Below are 25,558 nucleotides of genomic sequence, written 5' to 3' on the forward strand. Positions count from 1 at the left end.
GTTGCCACAGATCAGAGAGGTGGTGATATCCCTTCATTTGTGAGCAGAGAAGTGCCCCAGCCCACAGCAGAGGACGACCTGGCATCCTGTCTGCAGGACAGAAGCATAGGACGTGGCCTGTGTGTTAGGAACGCGCACCTGTGACCTTCCGATAAATGCAGTTGAGAGGGAGTTATGATCAGTCAGGTAGCTGCAGTGGAAGAGGAGCTGGTGATTTGTTAGAAAACTCTGGTTAAACTTTTATAATAGAGATACCATTTCAAACTTGTAGCAAATTCAGTAAAAGAACTGAAGGGTATGGCTTTGTGCTATAAACCTTCCCCAGTCACTCAGTTGGTAAAGAATCTACCTGCAATGCAGAAGACCCAGGTTCAATCCCTGGGTCAGGAAGATCCCCTGGAGAAGGGAATGGCTGCCCACTCCAGTGTTCTTGCCTGGAGAATCCCATGGACAGAGGAGTCTGGTGGTACTGTCCATTGGCTCGCAAAGAGTCAGACATGACTGAGCAACTAACACTTCCTAGGGGTTGTGCAGTTGGACATTGAATATTTCTAGTTCTCAAAAGGGATATGTTAAGCTCCAAGATTTCCAATATAAATCCTGTGTACTAAGGAAAATTCCTGTTCAGTACTTATAGAGTAAATGTTTATGTATCAGAGAAAAAGTTTTCTTTTATGAAAAGAACAAAATAATTTTGACACCTGAAGACTGTAGGGTTCCTTTTTCCTCTGTGTTTTATGCTTTTTCAAAAAGTTTGAATTGAACTATACTTGGATTTTTTTTTTTAATGTGCTAAAACCTTTGGCCAAAATGTTATTTTTTGTGGATGTGTGTGTAAAACACTACCATTGCTGAGCCATTTCAGGAAACAAGTAACCAGATGCGTCAGCCTTGCCTGTGTCAGTCTGTAGATAATGACAGCATGTGTCCCCGTCCTGCCTGCTCTTGGGCACACTGTAACAGTGACAGGGCCAGTGCTGTGTCCAGGGCCCTCCTCAGTCCCGGGCGTCTCCCCTTGCAGCCCAGCATCTAAAGTGACCCAAGCCATGAGCACCATGTTCAGCAGAGCTGTGATTCAGCATTCCTGCCCTCGTCGGTCTGCACTTCCAGTCTTTAAACGTTAAAGCAGGCTTTGAGGGCCTCAGGTGGTAGAGTCTGGTGTTTCACAAAGTCACCCTCTGGACTGCACCGTCTCCCTGGGAGAGGGCACAGCCGTCCTGGTTCTGGGCAGCTGGTGTGTGCGTGGATGCCAGTGGCGTGGTCTGGAGAGTGGTGGGGCGCTCACGCTTTGCACCTCTGTTCCAGGCTGGCCAACAGTGAGAAGCAGGGCGTGCGCACCCATACGGTCTCCATGTCAGGTAAGAGGCCGCACGGGCGGCAGGGGGTGCCCACAGCGGTGGGAGGGAGCCCCGCGTGTTTGACCTCAGCTCATTTTCATGAGCATTCTTTCTAGGCTAGCTTATGAACGTTAAGAATTAAAGTTATTTATTTTTAAAACTTAAAGAATAACTTTAAAATTTGTATAATTTTACAGTAGTAGAATACTCACAAATTACTTAGAATTCCAAGTTATGTTTCAGTTTTAATGCCATGTTAATTATATTTAGAGTGAAAATGTTTGCTTTCGAAGCTGCCATTATAATTTATGCTTGCAGTTCAGAAATTAACATAATATGCTTTGTATATTATTTTTTGAAGTTCAAGAGATGTGAAGTATTTTTAAACAGCTTTTTTTGTTAACAATTAACATAAAATGGTGTTTGAATATTGCTTTTTTAAAAATATAGTTAAGATATTGACGTAAGCATTATCTTAACTATTTACTGGTGTGATGAGCATGGTGTGCTTTCTTTGATATGTTTCTCAAGATACATGTGCCTTTTCCCCCCATTTAAAAATGTAGAAAATAGAGGAAAGGTGGGAAAAAGCATCTTCTATGGACCCAGGTTTGGTATCTTAAAATACATATGCTATACATGTATACATACACATGTATACCCATATGCACACATATATAGTATGTTCTCATCTATGTCACATTTCTAAAGTAATAGTTTCTTAAAACTCTAGTGCCTGACAGTCTGACTTAGAAGAAATCTAATTCTTGTTAGTTTAATTTACCTTGAGTGAATTTTTACCTAAAATTGACTTTTGTGCATTTGCCTAGTTGATGACTGAATTATTTGTTAATGTTCCAGCATACAAATATAATTGCTTGTTTTTTTTTTTTATCATCCACAAACATCCCACCACCCCTTTCTCAAGAAATATTCGTGTTGGTATTCATGCTTTCGTGCTTAGCAAAGATGCTCTAGTGAGGAACCTCGTGGGGCAGGTGTGGGGGGAAGCCCTGCCGCTCAGGAGCCAACCCCTTCCTGATGTGGGGAGAGGTCTGTTCAGTGCCGGGGCTTGTGCTGCTGGGCGGTGCCGGACGCCGGCGGCCTCCCCTCAGTACGGGGTGACGTGCAGGGGCCGAGTAGCTTGGCATCTCCAGTCTGCGGTGGCGCAGGAGATCCAGCAGGTGGGGAACAGGCTCTCCAGGGTTGTGATCCAGTTGGAGAGAGAGGCCACCACCTGCCTGAGGTGCCCGGTGGTGGAGCACTCTGTCAGTTGCTGGCATCAGAGGGTGTTTTGTGCTGTGCTCCACAGAAAAGGGGCTCCTGAGCCAGTGCTGAGTCCTTCCTGAGCGCGCTAGTCCCCCCGCTGAACTGGAAGCAGGCCTGAGATGCTGGCCGGGAGGCGCCGATGGTCCTCACCGCCCTGGGTGCCCCCGCGCTCCGCAGCTGCTCCATGCGGTGGGAGCTGACATGCCCTGCCAGGCACATCGCAGCTCCGGGAGCGACAAAACACGACAGGCCTCATGGAAGCTTTGGGTCTCGTTTCTTCCATTTCCTCATGTCCACAGCTGCCCATTAAGACTCTGTGGGAGTCACCTCTCTCAGTTCCCCCGTCCTGATCTGCCTTCACTGTCCTCCCCGGGCACCCTGGACTGGAGTTCACGCTGCAGCCCCTTATCTACAGCAGCTCTCGGGGTGCTCCTCCCTTTATTGAATGTAAGTAGGTGACTCCCTGGGCAGAAACTTTCCTCAGCTCGGCCCCGAGGCTTCCCAACATCTCTACACAGCCCGTCTGTCCAGCCCGCCCCCGTCTTCCACATGGGTCTTCGCCCAGTTCTGTTGGGCATCCGGGCCCTCTGCCCACCTCCTTCCCCCTGTAGTTCTGCTTGGACGGCTCCACCGGCCAGCACATACTTTTCATCATCACACGTCCATTCTTCAGAGTCAGTGATGCTATTCCACACATGGGCACCACTTTGGTGGTTCACGGAACTGTCAAACCTTCATTCACAGACACAAAGAACATCCCATGTCCCATGAACATTTAGTGCCAGAACTTACCTCTTAGGTTCTGTTACTCCTTCTTCACCCTGCTCATGACTTGCTCCCTTCTGTGGAGTTGGACTCACAGCATGCAGAGACTCTTGCCAAGAGTGCACCTTGCACTTAGCTCATAAGCTGTTAAGGTGACACCTGGATGACCAGGACTTGTGCCAAACCTCCAGATTCTTTCTTACCTGGTAGCCTGGAAACCACGTGGGTGTGCAGTGTTAACCTCAGCCTCCTGCGGACTCAGTGGAGTGCCACGCCTGTTCCCCATGCCACAAGCCAGTCTGTCTCCAGGATGGTGACGTGGTGGCTGAGGCTCAGCCTGACTGTGGCCAGCAGTCGTGACCTGCTTTTCTGTCATAGTCCATCCTGTCCCACCCCAACAAACCCTGCAAGGTGGCTATTAACCCAGTCTTAGAAATTCCATGATCAGGTGCTGCTGAGTGCCTGCTCTGTGCTAGGCGTTGTTCCAGATACTGGGGGACACTGGTGGGCAGAGCCAGGTTGCTCCTGTGTGGAGCTGATATTCTGTGCAGGAGACACAGACACTGAATTAAAATCAAGCAGGCAGTTGGAGAGTGAGGGTGGGGGTCCAGGGACGTCCCTCTGAGCAGTTGACTGAATACAGTGAGACTTGGGGCCTGCAGACGTTGTGGGACAGCGAGCGCCAGGCCCTGCAGTGGGAGCTTGGCAAACTCAGCACCAGCCAGAGAGCTCTGAGAGGCTGGGGCAGGGCAGGCGAGGGCACACCCAGCGAAGAGGTGACAGCTCTCTCTGTATTAGGTACTCAAGGTGCTGTGCATTGCATTTGGCATTGTTAATCCCTGTGGCAACCTCCCAAGGTCTTTATCGTCTCCCCATTTCACAGACAGGAGGAAAGAAATTCAGAGAAGTAAACGGGCTTGTTCAGTGTCACACAGCTTGCAAACGATGGAGCAAGGACTGAACTCACGTTATTATTGCCCCCTAGGCTTTGTTGCCTTTCAGTAACAATTTAAGGGAGATGACCCCAAGTACAGATGAATAATCAGTTGGGAAGATGGAGAAAGTGAGACTGGCCTGATTCCCCTGTTTTTTATACAGTCACAACTGAGAAGCTCTTCCCTAGTCTTTTAAGGCTGGCTTCAGATGCCACCCTCTCCTAGAAGCCCTCCCTGCCTACTCCAGGACTCTCCTTCCTCAGAGTTGTCTGGTCTGCCATACATGCCACTATTGTGGATAATCTTTAAATAGATACGAGTTTAGAAACCTTCTTATCCCTAGACCACAATGCCATCATAGACAAAGACATGTTCTATTTGTTGTTGCTGTCTGGGACACAGTGCTCTATTGTTTTTAGGTGAATCAGCTGCCCGGGCAAGGTGCAGAGAGGTGCTAGGGCTTGGAGGACTGCGCTCTGTTCAGAGGGAGAAAGGAAGGGACCCTCAGAGTAGGTGGTGACCTCGTGGGCCGCTGGGCGCTCAGACCTCCCCAAGCGCTGGTCACAGTGAACCCTTCTGCTTGCACCCCTAGGTAGTTTGGGGCAAGGGGTCTGGAGGCCAGCCAGTGGGAAGGCTGAAGTCTGGATGTCAGCAACAGTCCCCAGCTCATGATCACTGGCTCCAGGCCCTCCTGCATATCTCTTTATGAGGAAGTAAAGTTTCAGACCATCCTCAGTAGGGTCCAGTTTCAGTCCATGTCAAGTATATGCAGTCTTGTCTCTGAGATCTGGAGTTTGTAACGTAAGTGTGAGATGAGCCAGTTTACACTCCATGTCAAGTATATGCAGTCTTGTCTCTGAGATCTAGAGTTTCTCTCTAACGTAAGTGTGAGATGAGCTGGTTTGCAGAAATATCCAGCAGAATAGAGCATTTCCCTGGGCACTTTCTCTGAGGGCCTAGAGTCAACTTTTCTAGCCTCTGTGTGTGATTTTAGGGAACGCATTTCTTCTGGAGCGCAGTTAGAAGTACGTGAGAGGGCTTTGCTTGTCCTGAGGGGCCTGTGTGTGTCAGAGAGGGGCACCTGGAGTGGGTGGGGCGTTGAGCAACGTTTGTGTGGATGAAGGTTCCTCGGAATGCAGGTGCTTCCAAGGGAAATCAGTGAATGAAGCTGAATTTTAAGTATTCCAAAGGTATAAACTTTGGTTTTCGGTTGGTTTTTGTGTTTCAAGGTCTGTTTGTCTGTTTTAAATAAGCAGGCCTGTAGTGAAGCAGTGGGACCTCAAGTGTAACAGAAATGTTGGTGAGCTGACAACCACTGCCCTGTGCCCATGGCTCCTGTCGCATGTCTGGGTCGTTGTGACGGGGCTGGAGGTCAGAAGACTGTGTTCTCTCTTCTGCTTCTGTCATGACAGCCAAGGCCATGACCTTTTCCTTTCATTAGAAATGTTTGGTTTGATTGTCTCTGCTGAGCCCTTGGTGGTGAACACATGTATCACTCTATAGTGATACTTTGTGATGAGATGTTTATTACAAATTAAAAAAAAAATTTTTTTTTTGCTTTGTAACAGATTCTTCTGGTTTAATTGTTAACCTTGCAGCATCATTCCAGCTATTTAAAATTACATATAGTGACTAAAAATTATCCTAAACTAAAAGTTAACAAAATAAATGTCATTTGTATTAAGCTGCTTCATTACAAGTTCTAAAGCAGCTACTTAATATGTGTAGAAGTAGTTTGTGAAGTTCTGTAAAATATTAGGTGGTATATGTGTTTTTGTTCAGCCGCTAAGTCACGTCCAACTCTTTGCGACCCCATGAACTGTAGCTCACCTGGCTTCCCTGTCCTCCGCTGTCTGCCAGCAGAGTTTGCTCAAATTCATGTCCATTGAGTCAGTGATGCTATCTATAATAATTGCGGTCTTTTCTCCTTTTTTCTCATGGTCTCTGAAGCACTAAGCCTGCTATTCATTCATTGCACTGCTGCTCTTTGTAAATATAAGTAGTTACTTACCTATGAGTGAGTCTCAGAGGTTATGCACACTCACAAGCAGTATCTTGTTTAAGCCTCAGGACAGTCTTCCTCCTTTTCCCACTTTACAGGTGAACTGGGGTGGTGAGGTGTGGCTCACGTAGCTAGCCAAAGCAGAGAGCCTGGTGGAAACCCGGATTTGAGCTCTGAAACCCACTGTCTTCTCATCAAACCACACTGAGTTGTTGGAATGGAGGAGGTGTCGGTATGAGAAGGGTGGAGTATTTTCCTAGAAGAGTCTGAGTCCGATTTCAGGGTGGTTTTTCTTCCATTTATCAGGAATAGCAATAGCATAGTGTTGACTCATTTCTGTTGGATTCCAAATGTCTGCCCTGCCCTCAAGTTTGAATGAGTCTCTTTCATCTGGTTTACATCCTAGTTTCATTTTTGGTAACACTGATTTAGAAGGTGGTCTCCATCTATACTGAAAGCTTGATTTTAAGTGAAAGCTTTTAGGAATTGTTTAAGTGCCCTAGAGTACTGTCGCCTAGTACAGGGGTGCCCAACCCCCAGACTGCGGACCGGTACCGGTCCTTGGGTCCTCAGCTTGTTAGGAACCAGGCTGCCGGCGAGGGAGCCAGGCTTCACTTACTGCCCCCCTTCACTCAGATGACTGCCTGAGTCACCCCAACCCCTCCTTTGAGTCATAGAAATACCATCTCCCATAATCTAGTCCTTGTTGCCAAAAAAGTTGGGGATTGCTGGCCTATTACATGTGAAGCTAATTTTTGTAAATTATGTGCCTTATGACATAATTTAATCAAACTAATGCTACTGATGGTTTTTATGTGCACTGGTGGCTCAACTGGTAAAGAATCTGCCTGCAGTACGGGAGACCTGGGTTCAGTCCCTGGGTTGGGAAAATCCCCTGGAGAAGGGAAAGGCTACCCACTCCAGTATTCTGTCCTGGAGAATTCCATGGACTATATAGTCCATGGCGTCCCAAAGAGTCGGACACAACTGAGCGACTTTCATTCACTCACTCATGTGGTAAGTATTGGGGGTTTGACTTATTCATAGTACTTGTCTTACTGGAAATTCTTCTGATTCCAACAATCAAAACTAGAATCCTGCAATCACTGTGGGGTTAGGAGAGATGTTTAGCAGTCTCTGTCTGGGTGGGGGCAGGGTGACTGATTGCATTGTACGTGAATGAGGAAGTCGTGAGCGGCAGAATACCTTCCCCCGCCCCGTGCTGTCTCCCTCCTCCCAGCACCCCTCCTCACACCATCGGTACAGCATCTGGGCTCCTTTTGCCTCTTTTGAGATTGAGGCTGCTGCCTGATTGCGGCCCTCTCCTCTCTGGCTTCTACAGGAGTCCCATGGGTCCTGAACTGTCCGTAGCATGTGTTGTAGGCTAATGCCCTGAAGAAACACCCAGAGCCAAGCTGGCTTCCTGCTCCTCAACTGCAGGCTGGAGACCAGCAGACTCATGTGGGACCCCCAGCGGGGACACTTGTGGATGAAAAACAACCCGAATGAGATCAGAGCAATCATGAGTGCAACAGGAATTTGCAGAGCATATTTACTCAGGTAAACTCCTTCCAGGCCACAGATCTGTCCTGAGGCCCTGTGGATGGAGTTTCCAGAGTAGAGTGTGCCCTGCTGCCCCTTGTTGGCCCCACTCATTAGGGGGCTGTGCGGTGCTTCTTCTTCAAGAGCACTCTGACCTGTATGTTCCAAGCTCTGGCCTGTAGGAAAGTGTGCCTCACGGTGGCCGGGATTTGGGGGTATTTGGCTGGTGAGCCATCTTATTCCCCTTGCTCCTGAGAAATCTGTATGCAGGTCAAGAAGCAACAGTTAGAACTGGACATGGAATAACAGACTGGTTCCAAATTGGGAAAGGAGTACGTCAAGGCTGTATATTGTCACCCTGCTTATATGCAGAGTACATCATGCGAAATGCTGGGCTGGATGAAGCACAAGCTGGAATCAAGATTGCCGGGAGAAATATCAATAACCTCAGATACGCAGATGATACCACCTTTATGGCAGAAAGTGAAGAAGGACTAAAGAGCCTGTTGATGAAAGTAAAAGAGGAGAGTGAAAAAGTTGGCTTAAAACTCAACATTCAGAAAACTAAGATCATGGCATCCAGTCCCATCACTTCATGGCAAATAGATGGGAAAACAATTAAAACAATGAGAGACTTTATTTTTGGGGGCTCCAAAATCACTGCAGATGGTGACTGCAGCCGTGAAATTAAAAGACATTTACTCCTTGGAAGAAAAGTTATGACCAACCTAGACAGCATATTAAAAAACAGAGACATTACTTTGACAACAAAGGTCCATATAGTCAAGGCTATGGTTTTTCCAGTAGTCTTGTATGGATGTTGAGAGTTAGACTATAAAGAAAGCTGAGCACCAAAGAATTGATGCTTTTGAACTGTGGTGTTGGAGAAGACTTGTGAGAGTCCTTGGACTGCAAGGAGATCCAACCAGTCCATTCTAAAGGAGATCAGTCCTGAATATTCATTGGAAGGACTGATGCTGAAGCTGAAACTCCAGTACTTGGGCCACCTGATGGTGAAGAACTAACTCATTTGAAAAGATCCTGATGCTGGGAAGGATTGAAGGCAGGAGGAGAAGGGGACAACAGAGGATGAGATGGTTGGATAGCATCACCGATGTGATGGATTTGAATTTGGGCAAACTCTGGGAGTTGGCGATGGACAGGGAAGCCTGGCCTGCTGCAAGCCATTGGGTTGCAAAGAGTCAGGCACGACTGAACAACTGAACTGAACTGAATGAATAAACTTTGATAATCTTAAAATTTATTATTATTAATACAAGAAGCCAAGTATCATTGTATTAAATATAAAAACAGATATTGTCCAAAGACCCAATTTTGGGAGTTGTTTGTTTTTTTTCCTTCATAGAGAAAAATTTTAACAGAAGGCTTGAAACTTTTAAAATATAAATTCTGGAATTTGATCTTATGACTTTCTAGTCGCGTGTCATGGCTGCATTATAATTGTGGAATTTATTAAAAATCAAACTGAATGACATAAGAATATATTTGATATTTTTACAAGCAAGGGATCATGTGAATGAATGGATATTGTTGTGCTTTTGAATTTTTAGCTTTTAACTCTTTATCCTGGGAATTTCCAAATATAATACAGAAGTAGAGAGAGTAGAACTATGTAGTGAGTCTCCAGATACTTATCGCCCAGATTCAGTAACTAAAATCCAGTCGTTTCATCCCTGCCTCTACCCACTTACTCCTCATTGATTGTCTTCCCTCGTAGCTCAGTTTGTAAAGAGTCTGCCTACAACGCAGGAGACCAGGGTTTGATCCCTGGGACAGGAAGATGCCCTGGAGAAGAAAATGGCAGCCCACTCCAGTATTCTTGCCTGGAGAGCCCCATGGACAGAGGAGCCTGACAGGCTATAGTCCATGGGCTTGCAAAGAGTTGGACACAACTTAGTGGCTACACCACCACCTCTGATTGTCTTAAAGCACCTCTCAGGCATAGCCACGTATAAATGTTTCTAGAAGATGAAGACTTTCTAAAAGCAATTTTATTATACTATAAGAAAGTTAGCAGTAATTCATTAATGCCAGCTGTGCAGTCCGTGTTGAGATTCCTTGGTTAAGGCGTTGTTATACTTGGTGTCGTCCAATCGGGTCAGACAAGCGGCGCTGGGTGAGCTTGGGCATGTGCCCCTCCAGTCTCTGCACTGTCTGTATTTATCTGTGGAGGAAATCACGTCCCTTACACCGCACCCCGCGCCCTGAGTCTGGCCGATTGCAGTTTCGTGACGCTGTGCTGAGTGGGTCCCCTCTGGCCCCCGTATTCCTGAATTTCCTGTATGCTGGTTGTTAAGGTTGAGTGGAGTTTGGTCAGGGAGTTGGGTGTGGGCTGAGAGAGGCAGGTGGGCAGATCTCAATGTCTTAACGTTGTTGAGATCACAGCACACCCAGTGGAAATGTGACCACATTGTTTCCATTCTTCTTGTTTCCACTGCTAAGGTGGACTGATGGCAGTAAGCTGCAGGCATCTTCATCCTGACCCTTGCCCCCCTGGGCCCACCCCTGGGGTCCTCACCTTTGTTGACGAGACCCTGTGCATCTGCAGTTAAGCTGTGTGCGCCAGCGGCGTCTTCCCTCTCATGTGGTGTCGCCCCTGCACATTAGAGGCTTGTGCCGCCCTGGTACTGACTCCATGGTGACGTGCCTGCTGCTGCTGTCACTGTACTACGGGCGTCGCGTCTCTGTTCCACTGTCCTGGCTGCTCCGGGAGGGCTGGCGTGTGTCTTGTTCATCTAGAAAGTGCCTAATAGAGAGTTGACTTTCAAGGGAGTTTTCAGTACATGAATGGCAGTGAATGAGGAGCGGATGCTTGTAGATGGAGGCTTCGAAGCCTTGTGTTCAGATACCCTGGCCTCCAGTTTTTTATGTGAAAGCAGTTTATTTGAGGTGTACACTTAAGGTCTGTGTCTTTGTTGATGGTTTGGGGGAAATTGCTGATAAAGTTCTTTAACAAATCAATAACTGCTAGTTTTCCGCACTTATTTTCTTTGTGGTTGAATGTTAGATGTTCATAAGAACCTTGTGTTTATCAGTCTTTGTTGTTTGTGTCATTATGTGTCAGTTTTGTTCTTCGTAAAGGCATCTGTACCTTTGCTTGCTCAGCTGGCTTTGTGGAGCTGGCCGACCTCATCATGTCTTGCTTAAAGTTTCAGTATCTAGTGCTACTCTTTCCTAAGAGGGAAAGCTGCATTTTAAAATATTAATGTATTTCTCAAGTCAATTATATTAAGAAATTAAGTGTACCAGTAGTCACATAAAAGCATTGCAACTTTGTACTTGTCTTTATAGCTATGCCTTACAATGTAACATAAGTTTTCTCTGGTATTGAAATAATGTGTTTCTGTTTTTCTCTTCCCTCCTCCTGCCTCTGTATAAGGAGTCAGTCACTGCCAACCTAAGGTTAAGAAGGCTAGGCGCTTCCTCCCCTTGGTCTTCTGTGCCCACGAACCTCCTTCTGCGGGTACTGCACTCAGCTTTTGCAAGGCTCTCCTCTTAACCGCCGCTGACCCCAGCGGCCAGGCAGCAGTCTAACGATGCTCGTAGGTGGTGCCTGCCCCGGGGTCAGCGCAGAGCTGCCTGGCAGGGGCCTGTGGGCCGCCCTCCTGATGGAAGACTCTTTGTTTGCCTGTTCGCTGGCGTTTACATGCATGACAGGACGAGAAGTCTCTTCCTGTGTGATGTCAGTGTTTTCCCAAAGGGGCCGGCAGGTACCACACCTCTGCCTCGTGGGTTTCCTAACACGGCATGTGAGTGATGGAAGAGGATGGTCCCAGTGAGCCCCGGGGTCTCCTCGCCTGCTTCGTGGGCACATACTCAGGGATGCTGCAGAGGACGGGCCAAGGCTCCGGAAGCGTTATCTAGGAGCGGGAGATGATGAGGGTGTAGCGACCGGGACGGTCCTCCTGCAGATGCTGTGTGGATGTGAGTGAAAGTGCATCAGTCAGCAGAGCCCCAGGAGGAGCGGCGGGAGCCCGGGGGCTCCCTGAGGAGGCCTTCTGAGGGCTGTCCCTGCGTGCGCACTAATGACCTGCAGTTCTCATTTCTGTCCAGGAGGATGCACGTTCCTTGTGAGAGTAGTAGACTTGTCTTTAACATTTAACGGTGAGAAGCAACCAGACTAGCTTTGCTTAATGTGGCAGAAATGCACCTAAACTGCTGTTTACCTGGGGTAACGTGAGGAGGCTTCAAACTTGCATTAATGCCTTCAAGTCAAGTAAACATGCTTACTCCTCCATCCTACAGTCTTTCTTTTACCTTCTGAATTAGACTGGGGTGGGGGGGTGGTTTTTGTGTTTTCCTTACACTTTGATTTGCTTGTCATTTTAATAGTGTTTTCCCTTCTCTCCCCCTCCCTTCCTCTCTCTCTTCCCCTCCCCTTTCCCTTCCTCTCCCTTTCTTTGCATGCCACCCGGATCCACAGATGAAATTAGTGGGGACGGTAATATTTATTTTCACGTTTGTGTTACTAATGTGAGATGATTATATATAGATATAAATACCACTCAGTTTTTAATGAAAGGCAAAATGTGGCTTAGATCCAACAGAATATGTATGAAAAAATGGTGGTGTGAACCGGTGATCCAAGTATGAAACAGTGATGGTGTGAACCGGTGATCTCTTTAGAGTTGTTCAGGGCTTTAACCCAAGAAGGGTCACCATCCGTTTCTTTACCACGTCTCAGTGGTAAACTTGAGTCATGTATATTCATAGAGAATTTGAGAGATCTCATTATTAGAACTAGAGGTAAAGGGAAATTGTCAAAACTGTTTCGTTCCTCAGTAGGTGGGAGAGAATCACATGCCTTCCCACATTCGTGTGTGTGGTGGTGTTTAGTCGGCAGCGGCGTGGCGGGAAGGAAAGAAGGAAAAGCGGTTTCTAAGAGTCACAGAGACTAAAGCATTAAGGAACTGCCAGCAGTTGTTATTTTTCAGGCAGTTGAGGACACCCCTTCATAAACTAGAAATTTAAAAGTCACATGCAGTGTCTTGTTTTCCATTTCCTTTGGGTGCTACCTGCATGAAGCTTTGTACTCTTTTATCATAAGGAGTGAGATTTTATAAACTAAAATTAAGAGGGGTTACACTTTTCCTCACTATTCAATGAAAAATACTTTCCCTGAAGATTCCATCTGTGCTCCTGTCTGTGGGGTTGGTGACGTGATCCTTATGAGCAAAGCGCCTGCGGTGAAAGGTCTGAACTGAGTGTGTCTGCCTCCCGGGACGCGAAGCCAGAAGCTCTGGGCTCCGGGACAGCTTGGTGGCAGCTGCTGGGCAGCTCCTCCATGGCAGGCTCCCTGTGTGTCTGCGAGGCCCCCAGCAGGGACTCTGAGCGTGTTGTCTTCACTGGTGAGCAGAGGGGCAAGAGCCTGACTGTCCTGGGCTGCTGGGTGAGTGGCCAGGGCCTAGGCTGCAGCCTCGTTGGGTGACCTGCAGCGACACGCTCGCCCCCTGGAGTCTGCACGTGAAGAAGGCCTTGGTGGTGGTTGTGAGGATTACTGTGAAAGCATAGAAATTTAAACAGATGAGTACAAGCAAGTGGTTATTACCACGTTGTTTATCTAAAGAAAACTTTTTTTTTGTGAATTTCCCCACATTTGGATTTCCTGGTACTATGAATCAGGGTGAGTGTTATTATCCTCATTTTACAGGTGAATATGCTGAGCCCTAAAGGTCTAATCCCCGAGTCTAAGGCAGGGATCCACAAACTAAGGCCCAAAGTCCAATTATAGCCCACCCCTGTTTTTGTATTGATCCTTGAGCTAAGAAGGATTATTAGATTTTTTTAAATGGTTGAGAGGAAAATCAAAGAATAGTATCTGTGGCACAAAACTCTGTGAAATTCAGATTTCTGTGTCCATCATTAAGTTTCATTGGAACACAGTCATACCTTTGGTCATGACCAGTCTGCTCACTCCTGCAATTTAAGCGGCAGAGTTAAGTGGTTGCAGTGGAGACTTTGAGCAGCGAGTCTCAAATACCTACCCTGTGACCTTGTACAGGACAAGTGTGCTGACCCTGGTGCAGGTCGCAGAGCAAAGCATCACCCTTCCTGGCTTCCTGAAGGCCCCCTTCCCCTCCACCTGCCGTCCCCACAGCCTCCAAGGCTGGTGGCGGGTTCTGTCCAGGTGGCGTGAGGAGCTGTGACGGCTTGGTCCCACTGCTCTGCTGGGCAGTGGAGTCCCCGCACACACACTACTCTGGGGGCAGTGCGTCCTCAGGCCCCCCGAGGGCAGCAGGCCTGGCCGGTGGAGGTGGGCACAGGGTCGCACCGCCCGCCCCCTTCCCCACGAGGGGACTGAGGGTACCCAGGATGTGGCTGGGCTGCAGATCCTGGTCCAGTGGTGGCATTACAGCCAAGCGTCTGCTGCCCTGTCCCTCCCGCTCTCCAGACTGACCCTTCACAGGGCCTCCAGAGGTGTCAGGCCCTTGGGGGACGTGCACACCCATGGTTTTCGGGGCGACTTTACTAGATCTCGTTCACTTTCTTTGAGAATGAGAACTTGATACTTTTCTCTCCTCATTTGAGTTGTCAGTTTCTGTCCTTTTAACATGTCTTCCCATCATTTTTATTTTACCACATTCTGTGACACCAAACACTGTAAATTGCAGTGTTACCCGTGGTCTCAGAGGCCTCCATTCTCCAGAGTGTTCATTTTGAAATGTCCACCTCATGGTCTGAAAAACCTTTCCGATTGCAGTGTTACCCATGGTCTCAGAGGCCTCTATTTTCCAGAGTGTTCATTTCGAAATGTTCAGCTCATGGTCTAAAAAACCTTTCCGATTGCAGTGTTACCCAGGGTTTCAGAGGCCTCCATTTTTCAGAGTGTTCATTTTGAAATGTTCAGCTCATGGTCTGAAATTGTCTCCCAAGTGCACAGACCCACAAAATCCTACCTGGGCACAGCCCTGGAGCAAAGCTGCACCCACACTGGGGGTGAAGCCCCAAGCACGCATAGGGGAGCGTGCTGAGGTCTCAAGGCACAGGGGGTCTGGTCTCACAAGTTGAAGCCCAGAAACACGGAAGGTGACAAAGAGCAGAGTGGAGCGCGGTGGCCCGGGCGCCCTCCTGGAGGGCCCTCCAGTGCCTCTAGGGGCCTCAGGTTCCAGCCTGGGAAACAGGATGATGAGAGTGGGACCCACCATGTATGATTTCCCTGAGGTTAAGCAGTGGTGCGTGCAGTTGTTTGTGATGGTGTCTGGCAGGTGCCCAGGTCTTCTTTAGTCGTGACCCCATGATTAAGTGGAACACACACAGCTCTTCCCTTCATTTTGTGCCGAGATCTTTCAACCTGCCTCCTTTTCCCTTAGGTTTTCCTCCTACAATGAGTTTATTTGGGGGCCAGGTTTCAGGGTGGACTCCAGTTGTTCAGGGACCGTTGATTATGTAAAAGTACCTCTCATATCAGAGTCGTACTAGCCCATCATCCTAAAAACCAGGAAAGAAAAATGGAAAATAGAACCAAATCCGTATCAAGAGTTCTTGGAAAAATACGCCAGGTATTCTCACTTCAAAAGCCCTATGTAGAAGGTCACGGTAAACCTTTGTAGGTGCACGTGCCTTCACCAGTGTTGACCCTGCCACATGAGAACCAGCTTGTGAAGAACACAGCAGCAAGAACTCCCTGTTCACCTGGCGTCACAGTATCCACACCCATATTCATCAGAGTGATGCCTGGGTGTTTTGAATAATCCCCAAAGCTTTTTTTTGCAGCATTCACATAGCACCAAAAGACAAGAACTGCAGACTCTTGTGATGGTGTAAACTAAAGTGTATGCAGCTTGGTTTTTTCCCACATCAGCTTTGCGTGCCAGCCTGACATGTATGAGCCATCTTCTTTCTCCCTGAGAACCAGTTCAGAGGTTCTCTCTGCCAAGGGTTTCATAAAAAGAGGCAGTCCTGGGAGCCGCTGCAGCCCCGCCCGGCGGGCTCCTGCCAGGGAGGCCTCAGAAGTGGAGGGCACCAGGGAGACCGCCCCCCTCAGTCACCTGTCGTTTGCAGGGCCCACCGCAGCTTGATGTGCGCCTCTGTAGTCTTCGTGACAACCCCCGCAGGTGGACGTGTTCTCATCGGACACGTGAGGGTGCCACCGAAGCGCAGACAGGTGCCCAGACGGGGCTGTGGGCGCCCACGTGCAGCTCTGCCTGGCTTGGCTCCCCCGCCTCAGGGTCGCGCGCCCCGCGTGCGCCCCCCCCCCCCCCCCCCCCCCGCATGACTGGAGTGCATGCCTGCTTTCTGTTCAGTGAGTGCTCACCAGGTGCCTCCCCTGTGCCAGCTCTGGTTTGCAGGCTGAGAACATGGCAGTAGATGAGATATAGCAGGGCCTGCTGCCCCGGGGGCTGCTCCCGATGGGGCAGACAGTTGTCCAAGAACCAGAGGACCCTCAGAGAGTTGGTAGTGTCGGGCCCTGAGCAAAGCACATCGGGCAGCATGATCGAGAGTGACTGGGGGCCAGGAGGGGTCTCAGCAGGTGGCAGCCAGGCGGCAGACATTGTTACTCAGGGAGACGGAAGGACAGGCAGACGGTGACCCTGGCGGCCCGGGGAAGCCCGCTGAGCCCTGGGCCCCTGCCATCTGAGTGGAGCCGAGAGCCCAGGTCAGGGGCCGATGCTGACTCCAGGGCGGCTGGGAGAGGGAGGCACAGCTAGTGCTCTGGGCAGTGTTGCAGCAGGATCTGGCCTCCTCAGGCTCAGCCAGTGTGCTTTGCCTCTAAGGGGGTGTGTGGTTTATGTGAAAGCGGACTGTGGGGGTGGGCCTGTGGTTTCAGGAAATGGAGTTGCCACACTGCAGACAGTGTGGACAGCTGAGGGTCCGCCTGTGTGGCCTTAGCCTGACACAGTCCCCCACTTAGTCCTCTTCCTCACCGCGGCCTTAGCGGCACACTCTGTCCCCAGTTTCATCTCACAGTTTCCACTCAGCCACCTTACACAAAAGCAAGGCTGGAAACCACCACCCACTCCTGGTATCCGCTGAGAACAGGATGGGAGGGAGAAATGTAGGAATGTAAGGTGTGGGATAGATTAAATAATTTTTTTCTTTAATCCTGAAAGTAGTAATATTTATAAACATGTAAGAATAACATAAATTATCCACCTGTCATACAGGACTTAGGTTACATTTCCTAAATGCCTAAAGGAATACCTGTTTATGGACTTTATGTTCTGCCAGTTGAATTTGTTGTTACTTGAATTACTTTTAATGATGACAAATTAAGAAATGAATTCTTCCAACTACTCTTCCATTTGATCTCAGTTGTTAGCATAGCAGTATGCAGAACAGTTGACATCCTAGTGACTGTAAACAGTATATAGTCTCTGTTGTCTTTGGTTTCTATAATTTTAATATCTGAGTGAAGTAATAATGGCAGCACAGAAGAGACAACTTTTAATTCTTTAGAACTTATCGCCTCCTGTGCTGGCCCAGGAGCTTAAACCCTGTGCACAGAGCTACTTAAAGTTTTCCTCTTTCCAGTATGAGAAAAACAGAGAAGACCTGAGTGATTTTCAGTGTAATTATTATCCAAGTGAGTGCGTGGCTTCCTCAAAACGAGTTTCCCCCCATTAATATGGAGGTGGGTCGTTAAGTTCCTGCATTACTGAGAGGAATTAGTGGAAGCATTGGAACTCCTTGACATTACACCAGAGAAGAACTCGATTTCTATGCTATTCTGATTTTATTATTTTTGACACATCTTTTACCCTTTTTTTTTTTTTCTTTTACCCTTTTGACATGAATATACACTGTTCAAATATCTGAGTGAAAAGTTACAAGGGCAATTCCTGGGTTGCTTTCACCCTGAACAGATAAAATAAGTTAGCCATTTTGTTTTCTGAAGAACATGCAGAATATGCTGTGAGGTCTGACTGCAAATGAAGTCTGAGCTGTGCTTGGAGAAGCCCCAGTGGATGGCGGTGCGGCTTCACGCGTGTGCTGGGTGTAGTGAGGCGGGCTTCACGGTCAGCCCGACTGCTTGGTGCGTTTGACTCATGCACACAGCCATGGCTGTCTTCTGTATTCCACAGAGTTTTCTGTGGCAGTCTGTGTGTTCTCTGAGGAACAAGTCTGTGTATTATGACATGGTGGACCATGATGTCACCTTTATTTCCATAAATGACTCATGTCTGAACAAAAATTGAGTAATAGTGTTTTAAGAATATGTCAGCATTGCAGGGGATGCAGGCAGATCATTTTGCCTTTTCAAATTAGTTCAAAGCCAGGGGGTCTGAGATTTAACCTCTTCTAACGTACATGTTTCCTCTCCTGCAGAAACGGATGATTATGCTGAGATCATCGACGAAGAGGACACTTACACCATGCCCTCCAGTGAGTAGCTCTGGTTTCGCTCCTGTTCAGATTTGACAGAGTTTAAATATCTTGTGTTTAAATGTTTTAGGTGTTTATTGTCCATTTAATACCTTATTGAGTTCATAGTAGGAATACTCTCTGCAGCCTTCCATGCCCACTGCCAGCTCGGAAACCTGAAACTCAAATATCTATTGTAAGTCAGTTCAGTTATGGGGATTTTGTAATCTTGTGCTCTTGCTCTGGGATAATATATAACCTTTAATGATTAAAACATTTCCTGTCTGTAGGAAATTAGTATTTAAACACACGCGCGCACACACACACATACAGTTCTTTGAATGCACACCTTTTAATGAATCACATTTCCCCTCTGAGGTTTCATTTCTTTTTGCCCTTGACTAAGCAGTTACAAAGAGCTTCCTGTGTCCGGTCCTTCCAGCTTAGGGTGGGAAGTGTGGGGAGAGCAGGACTCCTCACCGTCCCCCGCACCCCAGCAGCCCAGCAGTGTCACCCTCTGCTGGTGAGGAGAGCCTGGGAGCCCCAGCTCTCCAGGTGGGGTGTATATAGTCCCAGCTCTGGAAAATTTCAAGGGCGTGTCTCAATTTAAAAAAAGTTAACCCTACCTCTTATAGAGGCCTGATTAGGAGTCCACCTTAAGCCTTCAAGGCCTAATATTTCAGCATCTAATATCCTGGTTTCAGTAAAGCTCTGTGTGTTTGTGAAATGTTTCAGGTGCTTTACCCTGTTGTATAAATATTTTGAAAGTTGTTTTCAATAGATTTCCTATACATGTTGAGTAGATTTACCAAAATAAAGGGAAATAGCCCAGTCCAGCTCAACCCTGTGCGTTATTCTGTGGGGTAAAAGATGAGGGTGGAGGGGCTGAACTTCATTCTAACGGCTCCTGGGTTGGTGATTTGAAACAGAGGCAAGAGTTGAGAATTAAATGGGTTTACTCTGACTTGCGGTAGCAATTCAGAAGAATGTTTAAATTTTGGTTTCAAGGTTTGGTTAGCCACTTAGTCTTTTGTACATTCTTGCAGACTATCCAAATTTTTACTTGTATATTATTCATAGTTGAGTAGTAAATGTCCAACATGCTAACTTTTATCTAAACCCAAGAAAAATGGGTTATCATATAAGGAGTTTATGGGATAGAAATGTGAAGCATTGTATATCACATTGCGTTAACTTGAGGATATTGTGTTGTTACTTGTGTTTGGTCCTCTTTTTTTGACTCATATTTGTAGTCAAAATATTTAACAAAGTAAATATTGAAATGTGCTCTCCGAGTTTGTTGTTAACCTGATTGCTGTTAGTCATTTCTAAGCAAGGTCTTCACTTTTTCTCTCTCTTAATTGCGATGCAGAAAGCTATGGAATAGATGAAGGTAACAGGATCCTTTAAAATAACTGCGTTTGCTTGCAATTGCAACCCATGGAATGATACGGGATGTCTCAGTTTCCAGTTAACTTTTACTTTTAAACTTTTTCATTGGTTTACTCATGCTGTTAAATCAATGGAACGACCAGCTAAAGTGATTTTAAAGAGGAAAATGACCATCTAAAATTTGGGTTGAATTTTCCATGTGATTTCTAATTTGACAGATTAGAAGAAATCAAAATACCAAGCAGGTCATTGGATTAGAATCATCTCCTAGGTTCCCAGTGGGTAGTTTCTTTCCATGTGCCTCCAAATAATTGGGTTTGTATAAATCATGACAATTGAATACATTAATTTGAGGCTGATGCTCTCAAAAATATAAAATACTCGTAATCTATTATGTGATTACATTCAACCTTGTTCCCAAATCTTCTGACTTAAAGCTGGTCCTAGAAGCTACCTCTTTAAACTCGTTTAGCTCCATGAATAATATAGATAGGATTATAATGAAGTGGAACACTCTTGAACTTTTAAAACACAAAATTACTCATGCCACAATTTTTTCTCTCCATGTCTACAGACTTTAGTTACTTGTGAAATAATTGCTTTAAATAACCATTTTTTAGACTTCATATATTAATACCTGAACTAATAGTATGTATTAATTAAACATATATAAACTTGGAGCAATTATTTAGCAGACTATCGAATTAATCAACTGAATCAGACATTGAAAAATATGAAAAAAAAAAATCTACCTTGTATAAAACTCATCATTTTGATAATTTAAGCAGTGCCATAACAGCTACATAAATTCCTTTTAAAATACTCGTTTAAGAGAATTCCACTCTGTTTAAAGCATTTTCATAGAATGATGTGCCACCGATGAAATTCTTACTCATCGATGATGATGAAATGAAATGTGTCCTGTGTTTTCTGCACTGGGGATGTTGCACTGAAGTGTCTTCTGGTGTGTGGATCGTGTTTTGCAGCCAGGGACTATGAGATTCAGAGAGAAAGAATAGAACTCGGCCGGTGCATCGGAGAGGGCCAGTTTGGAGACGTGCACCAGGGCACCTACACGAGCCCGGTAGGTCCTGTCGGGCGGCCCCCCACCGTGCCTGCGCTGCCCCCCGCATGGCCCACTCCTGTCTGTCCTCATGAGGCCCTGCTTCTTCAGGGTATTTGCTGTTGTCCTCTGCAAGGCTTATCATATATGTCCATTCACTTGCTATGTTCAGAAACCCAAACTGGCAAAATTAGCTCCTGAGAGCTGGTTCTGTCTTTTATTTGTTCTAATCTTTCATTCAGCCTCTGTCATCAGTAACAGTCCTATAGCCCTTTGCCCACGTGCTGCCCCGAAATCTCAGGCTTAGCATCTATCTGAAGACATGCATCTTTAGAGAGCAGTGCTTCTTTTGCATTTTTTTTTACTGTCATAAAGCACCAACTGACAGGATTGACTGATTTATGGTCTTACGGAAGTTTCTGTTGTTATTCAGTTCTCTTGTAAAAATGGGCATTTTGTGTCATTTCTAAAATATATCAGTCAGCCTTAGGTTCACACAGAGATAGAAGTCATGGTGCTAGTCCTAGAAGTTTGCTCTCTACAGTTCAGAGCACTGTGCTGTGTTGCTGGTGACTCTCAGAAGGCCCCGAGCTCAGACTTTCAGCAGACAGACCTCTGTACCAGCCGGCTGCTCTCCTCCGGGGGCCTGGTGACCACTCCCTCCTGAGTGGTCCTGCCACCTGGGCACACCTCCCACAGGGTCGGAGAGGGACTGCAGTCCCACGAGTGTGTGTTACAGTCTTGTGGCCTGTTGTATCACTCTTGTTTGAGAGCATTTCCTTTAGAATCACAGTGTACAGTTAGCATGAAATCTAAAACAAATTAATGCAATTGAGGATACTTTTAAGATATGCAAAAAAAAGATGCACCATGACCATGACTTGTAGGTGAGCATTTCCATTTAAAAGAACAATATTTAAAGCATTCATTAATTCCACAAATATTTATTGAACACAATCTATGAATCAGGTGCTGTTCTAATGAGTTTTTTTTTTGCGAACAGGGCACCCGAAGTAAGAGAAATGGGTGGTTCTGGAAGGGACCACCCAAAGCCAAGGATAGGATAAGCACATACATTTCCAGTTAAAATCTTCCCTGGTGTTTTTTTTAATTGATTTGCTTATTTCTTACTTTTCTTTTGAACTTGGACTAGGAAGTTCAGCTTCTTTGGCTCCCAGGGTGACATGTTTTCGTGGTTTCTTGCCACCCCCAACGTTGGCGTGTCGCCCCTCTCCCTGACCTCTTGGTGTGGAGGGGCTGGGAGGTTCCATCTTAACACCTCTATCTCCCTGTGAGGTTTGTCTAGCCCCTGCTTCCACCACTGTCTGAACTGCGGCCGCTTCCAGGACCCCTCCCCACCCCATTCAGCGCTGACGTCCACTCTCCAGTGTGACTCGCTGTCCCACCAACATCTCAAGCCCGTCACATTCAGAGTTGGGCTTCTGGTCAGCTTCAGAGACCCCCAGCTTGCCCTCTCCCGCCCAGCCTGGCATCCTTTCCCCCGTCACCCCCCAGCCCTCCACAGCTCCTGCACCTCCCCTCACCTCCCTGGAGCGTTCCTTCCTGGCCAAGGTCAGCAAGGCCCTCCTCTGCCCAGACCCTGTCCCGGGACGGGGGCTCTCACTCAGGGTAGAAGCCACAGGGCTCCCCTCCCCTCCTGCAGGTCTTTGCTCTCGTCCCCTCTCCCCTGTCTCTGGGAGCTTACCTTCTAACCTGTTAGGTGACGTCTCAGTGTCTTGTTCGCGGCGTCTGTCTGTGTCCTCTGCTGGGACATCGGCTGGCGGTGCTCAGGGCTGCCAGCCCTTGTTCCTGGTGCAGCCTGAGCCCCTGCAGGAGCCCTGGAGGCACCCCCACCAGGTGTTTGTGGGACACGAGTCACCTGCAGCATTTTACCTGCATGTCTGCTTTCTGGGGATTTTCTACAGAGGACTTTAAGTGTTCCTCCCACTGTTAAGGTTGTATGGTTCTGATTCTGTCTGATCCAGAATCCACAGGGTTGCAGAATAAACTGCTTTTCCTGAACATGCCCACTGATTAACACAGAGACCTCTTTTTCCATGTGTCCCCATCACAGGAGAATCCAGCTTTGGCAGTTGCAATTAAAACATGTAAAAACTGTACTTCGGACAGCGTGAGAGAGAAATTCCTTCAAGAAGCCTGTAAGTTTCTAGACATTTCTGTGGGACTCCATTTTGACTTTCTGTCTGTGAAATCCAAACAGTCTCTAAAGAAGTAAGAAGAACAATGTTTTGACTTTTATGCTCTTGCCATGCAGTTAATATCTGTTTTTGTTGAGGCTCATGGGTACAGAGTTCTCCAGGCCGACTGTCACATTTTTGGGATGTGAAGACAGATTAACTTACTGCCTTTATCCCCTGGCACTTTGTACCGTAACCATCTCCACACTAGGCTTGGGTGGATGTAGTGATGCCCGCAGGCCATGGAGTTGGGCGGTGAGCAGGACAGACACAGTCCCTGTAGTATGGAACCCTAGGATGAGTGGGGAGCAGGGCCCAGACCATCCCGAGGTGCTGCTGTAGAGTCGTGTGTGGCGGGTCCTGTCCTGAGGACAGACCCGCGAAGAGCAGGCCCTGGTCCTGCCTGTGTGCACATGTCGGCTCCTTCCCGCCTGCCTCAGGCTGGGTCCTTAATCCTGCTTCCACTCAGCTTGTCCCTCCCGACCAGCAGAGTTAAAGGATCTCTCCTTCAGAGGCTTTGTCACGGGAGCCCGTCTTTCCCTTCCCAAGTGTCCGTAATTAAATACACGATGCCTCTCTCTTCCTCTAGAGTATAAGTCCCGGTGGGCACAGGGACCGTGTCTGTTCTACTTGTGACTCAGACCCAGAGCCAAGCACAGGGCTTAACTCACAGAAGGTGGTTGTAGCCGTTGGTCGCCTGAATGAATCTTGGTATCTTTCATTATATGTACATGGAATTTCAATAAATATTTACCACCCAGCAGTCCAATAAGTGATAAGTCATGGAGTAAACCAGATGGTCAGTTCATCAGTTGAGTCAGAGCAAGTCCTGATCCTGTTCTCGGGTCTTTAACTGGAGTACGAGACAGGGCCTGGTGATGACTTCCGTCTGAACTAGTGTGCTGTTTCGGGGCGTCGAGGCTGAGGAAACAGAGGCTGAAAATCAGCCGGCATTACCTAACAGCCTCTGTGTTTTTCCTTTGGTGGTAAAATGCATTATATGTTTTCAAAAAAGCACATTTTTAAAAATTGCTTACCTTTCTCTAAAATTTTTGCGAGTAGGTATTATCTTGTAATTTTTGTAAGACTTTGTAATCATCATTACAAAAATCAATTTTAGCATTTTGTAGTAGTCAGGTCAAACTAACCTTGTTTTCTTTTTTGAAAGGCTGTTATTTCAGAGAAACATGCTACAGGCAGTATACCTAAAATCCTGTAGGGCTTTGACAGGCTCTATGTGTAAGAGTGGCAGTATGGCTTAGATCAGGGGTCATTAAACTTTCTCTGAAGGACCACGTAGTAAATATCCTGGGCTCTGAAGGCCAGGTGGTCCCTGTCACGGATGCTCAGCTCTGCTGTCAGAGTGTGGAAGAGCCACAGACAGCTCAAAAAGGAGCCAGCAAGATGTGTTCCAGTGACTGATTTGTGGAAGCCAGCAGCCACCCTGGCCCGTGCTTCTGGCCCTGGGTGAATGAGTCAAACTGCTGCAGCTGATGGGCTTCAGCCCAGTGAGGATGGACTCTCCTAGTGACCGCACGAGTCTCTTAGCCCTCCGCTGTGTGGTGTTTTTAATAATTACTCCAGAGGAGATGTAAAAGCTTGTTAACTGTATGTTAAGGGTGACATAAAACCGAAAGTGATGGTAAGTCAATTGAAAATAAGAGTAGATGTACTGGGTTCCTGAATGTCTGTCCCAAGCCATCACACTGTACTGAAGTGATGAACTGTACTGACCAGATGACACCCAGTGGTACCTTTTGGATTTTGCTCCAGGTATTGTTGTGTGTTGTGTTTTTTGTTTGTTTCTTTGCTTTAAACTATCAGGTCCTGTTTTTGGAATGTGTGGGAAAAATTGAGGGGAGACTACCTTGAAGGTTTGAGTTCTCTCAAGTGAGGGTGTAGTCAGTCTGCAAGAAGAGCCAGTGTGGTCCTTGGGTGCGATGGTAGCATATACAGTCTTCCATATCTGCAAGCTTTAGATCCATAGGTTCAGCCAACTGTGGGTTGAAAATACTGAGAAGAAGAGTTCCAGAAAGTCCCAGAAAGCAAAACTTGACTTTGCTATGCTCTGGCATCTGCGTACATGGCTTTTACATTGTACTAGGTATTACAGGAGACAAGCAAAGTATACGGAGGCTGTGCACGTGCTCCATGCAAGCACTCCGCTGTTGTCAGAAGCACTTGAGCATCCACAGATGTTGGTTTCCCCCCCGGGGGTCCTGGGCCCCGTCCCCTGTGGATATGGAGGGTCAGCTGTGCGGTGCCCAGAGTGAAAGCAGAGAGGCCTGTCCTCCCCAGATGGACCCAGCACTGAGCTGCAGTCCACATTGGGCTCCGTACTAAAGTGGGTATGATGAGGCATTTTCTCCTGTTGTGTTGCTTGTGTCTTTGCTTGGCAGCATAAAATCAACCTGAATTGGTCCCCAAAATTTAAAAAAAATGTTTTTTTCGTACCAGTAGTCTGTGAAATCCAGGTGCTTTGGGGGGACCACTGCGCTAGGTTGCCTGTAAAGTTGCTTCCAGGTTTGAGGTTTGACAGTTCTAGGAATGTTGTCTTGCGTCTCAGTCATCCTAGTGTACTGTGCGAGTGATTCCTTAGCCTGATATTAGAAATGTGTACATGCTTAAAAATAGGTCCCCACATCTAGGTATGTGTGTACATGTGCAGGGCCCTCTTGGTCATCTTAGGCTCAGCAAAGCAGTCACACTCAAGTGACAGCCACAGGCCACAT

General features: G+C 47.2%; 1 protein-coding gene across 14 annotated transcripts in view; it reads left to right on the plus strand.

Annotated features, from left to right (window-relative positions):
• PTK2 (protein tyrosine kinase 2) overlaps window positions 1–25,558 on the plus strand; it is a 197,316-nt gene that overhangs the window by 126,563 nt on the left and 45,195 nt on the right. For 8 of the 14 annotated variants that reach the window (XR_011491385.1, XM_070476928.1, XM_070476927.1 and 5 more), the window contains 7 exons: window positions 1,306–1,358; window positions 11,251–11,334; window positions 12,295–12,312; window positions 18,138–18,194; window positions 19,546–19,566; window positions 20,552–20,649; window positions 22,703–22,787. Coding sequence is in view for 13 of the 14 variants with exons in the window: in XM_070476928.1 (XP_070333029.1) it covers window positions 1,306–1,358; window positions 11,251–11,334; window positions 12,295–12,312; window positions 18,138–18,194; window positions 19,546–19,566; window positions 20,552–20,649; window positions 22,703–22,787 (416 nt within the window). In the remaining variant the exon portion in view is untranslated. The remainder of the gene's footprint in view (window positions 1–1,305; window positions 1,359–11,250; window positions 11,335–12,294; window positions 12,313–18,137; window positions 18,195–19,545; window positions 19,567–20,551; window positions 20,650–22,702; window positions 22,788–25,558) is intronic. The other 6 variants (XM_070476933.1, XM_070476939.1, XM_070476929.1 and 3 more) reach the window with 5 other exon arrangements.

The sequence above is a fragment of the Odocoileus virginianus genome, chromosome 15 (genome assembly GCF_023699985.2).
Source record: "Odocoileus virginianus isolate 20LAN1187 ecotype Illinois chromosome 15, Ovbor_1.2, whole genome shotgun sequence".
Classification (NCBI taxonomy): domain Eukaryota; kingdom Metazoa; phylum Chordata; class Mammalia; order Artiodactyla; family Cervidae; genus Odocoileus; species Odocoileus virginianus.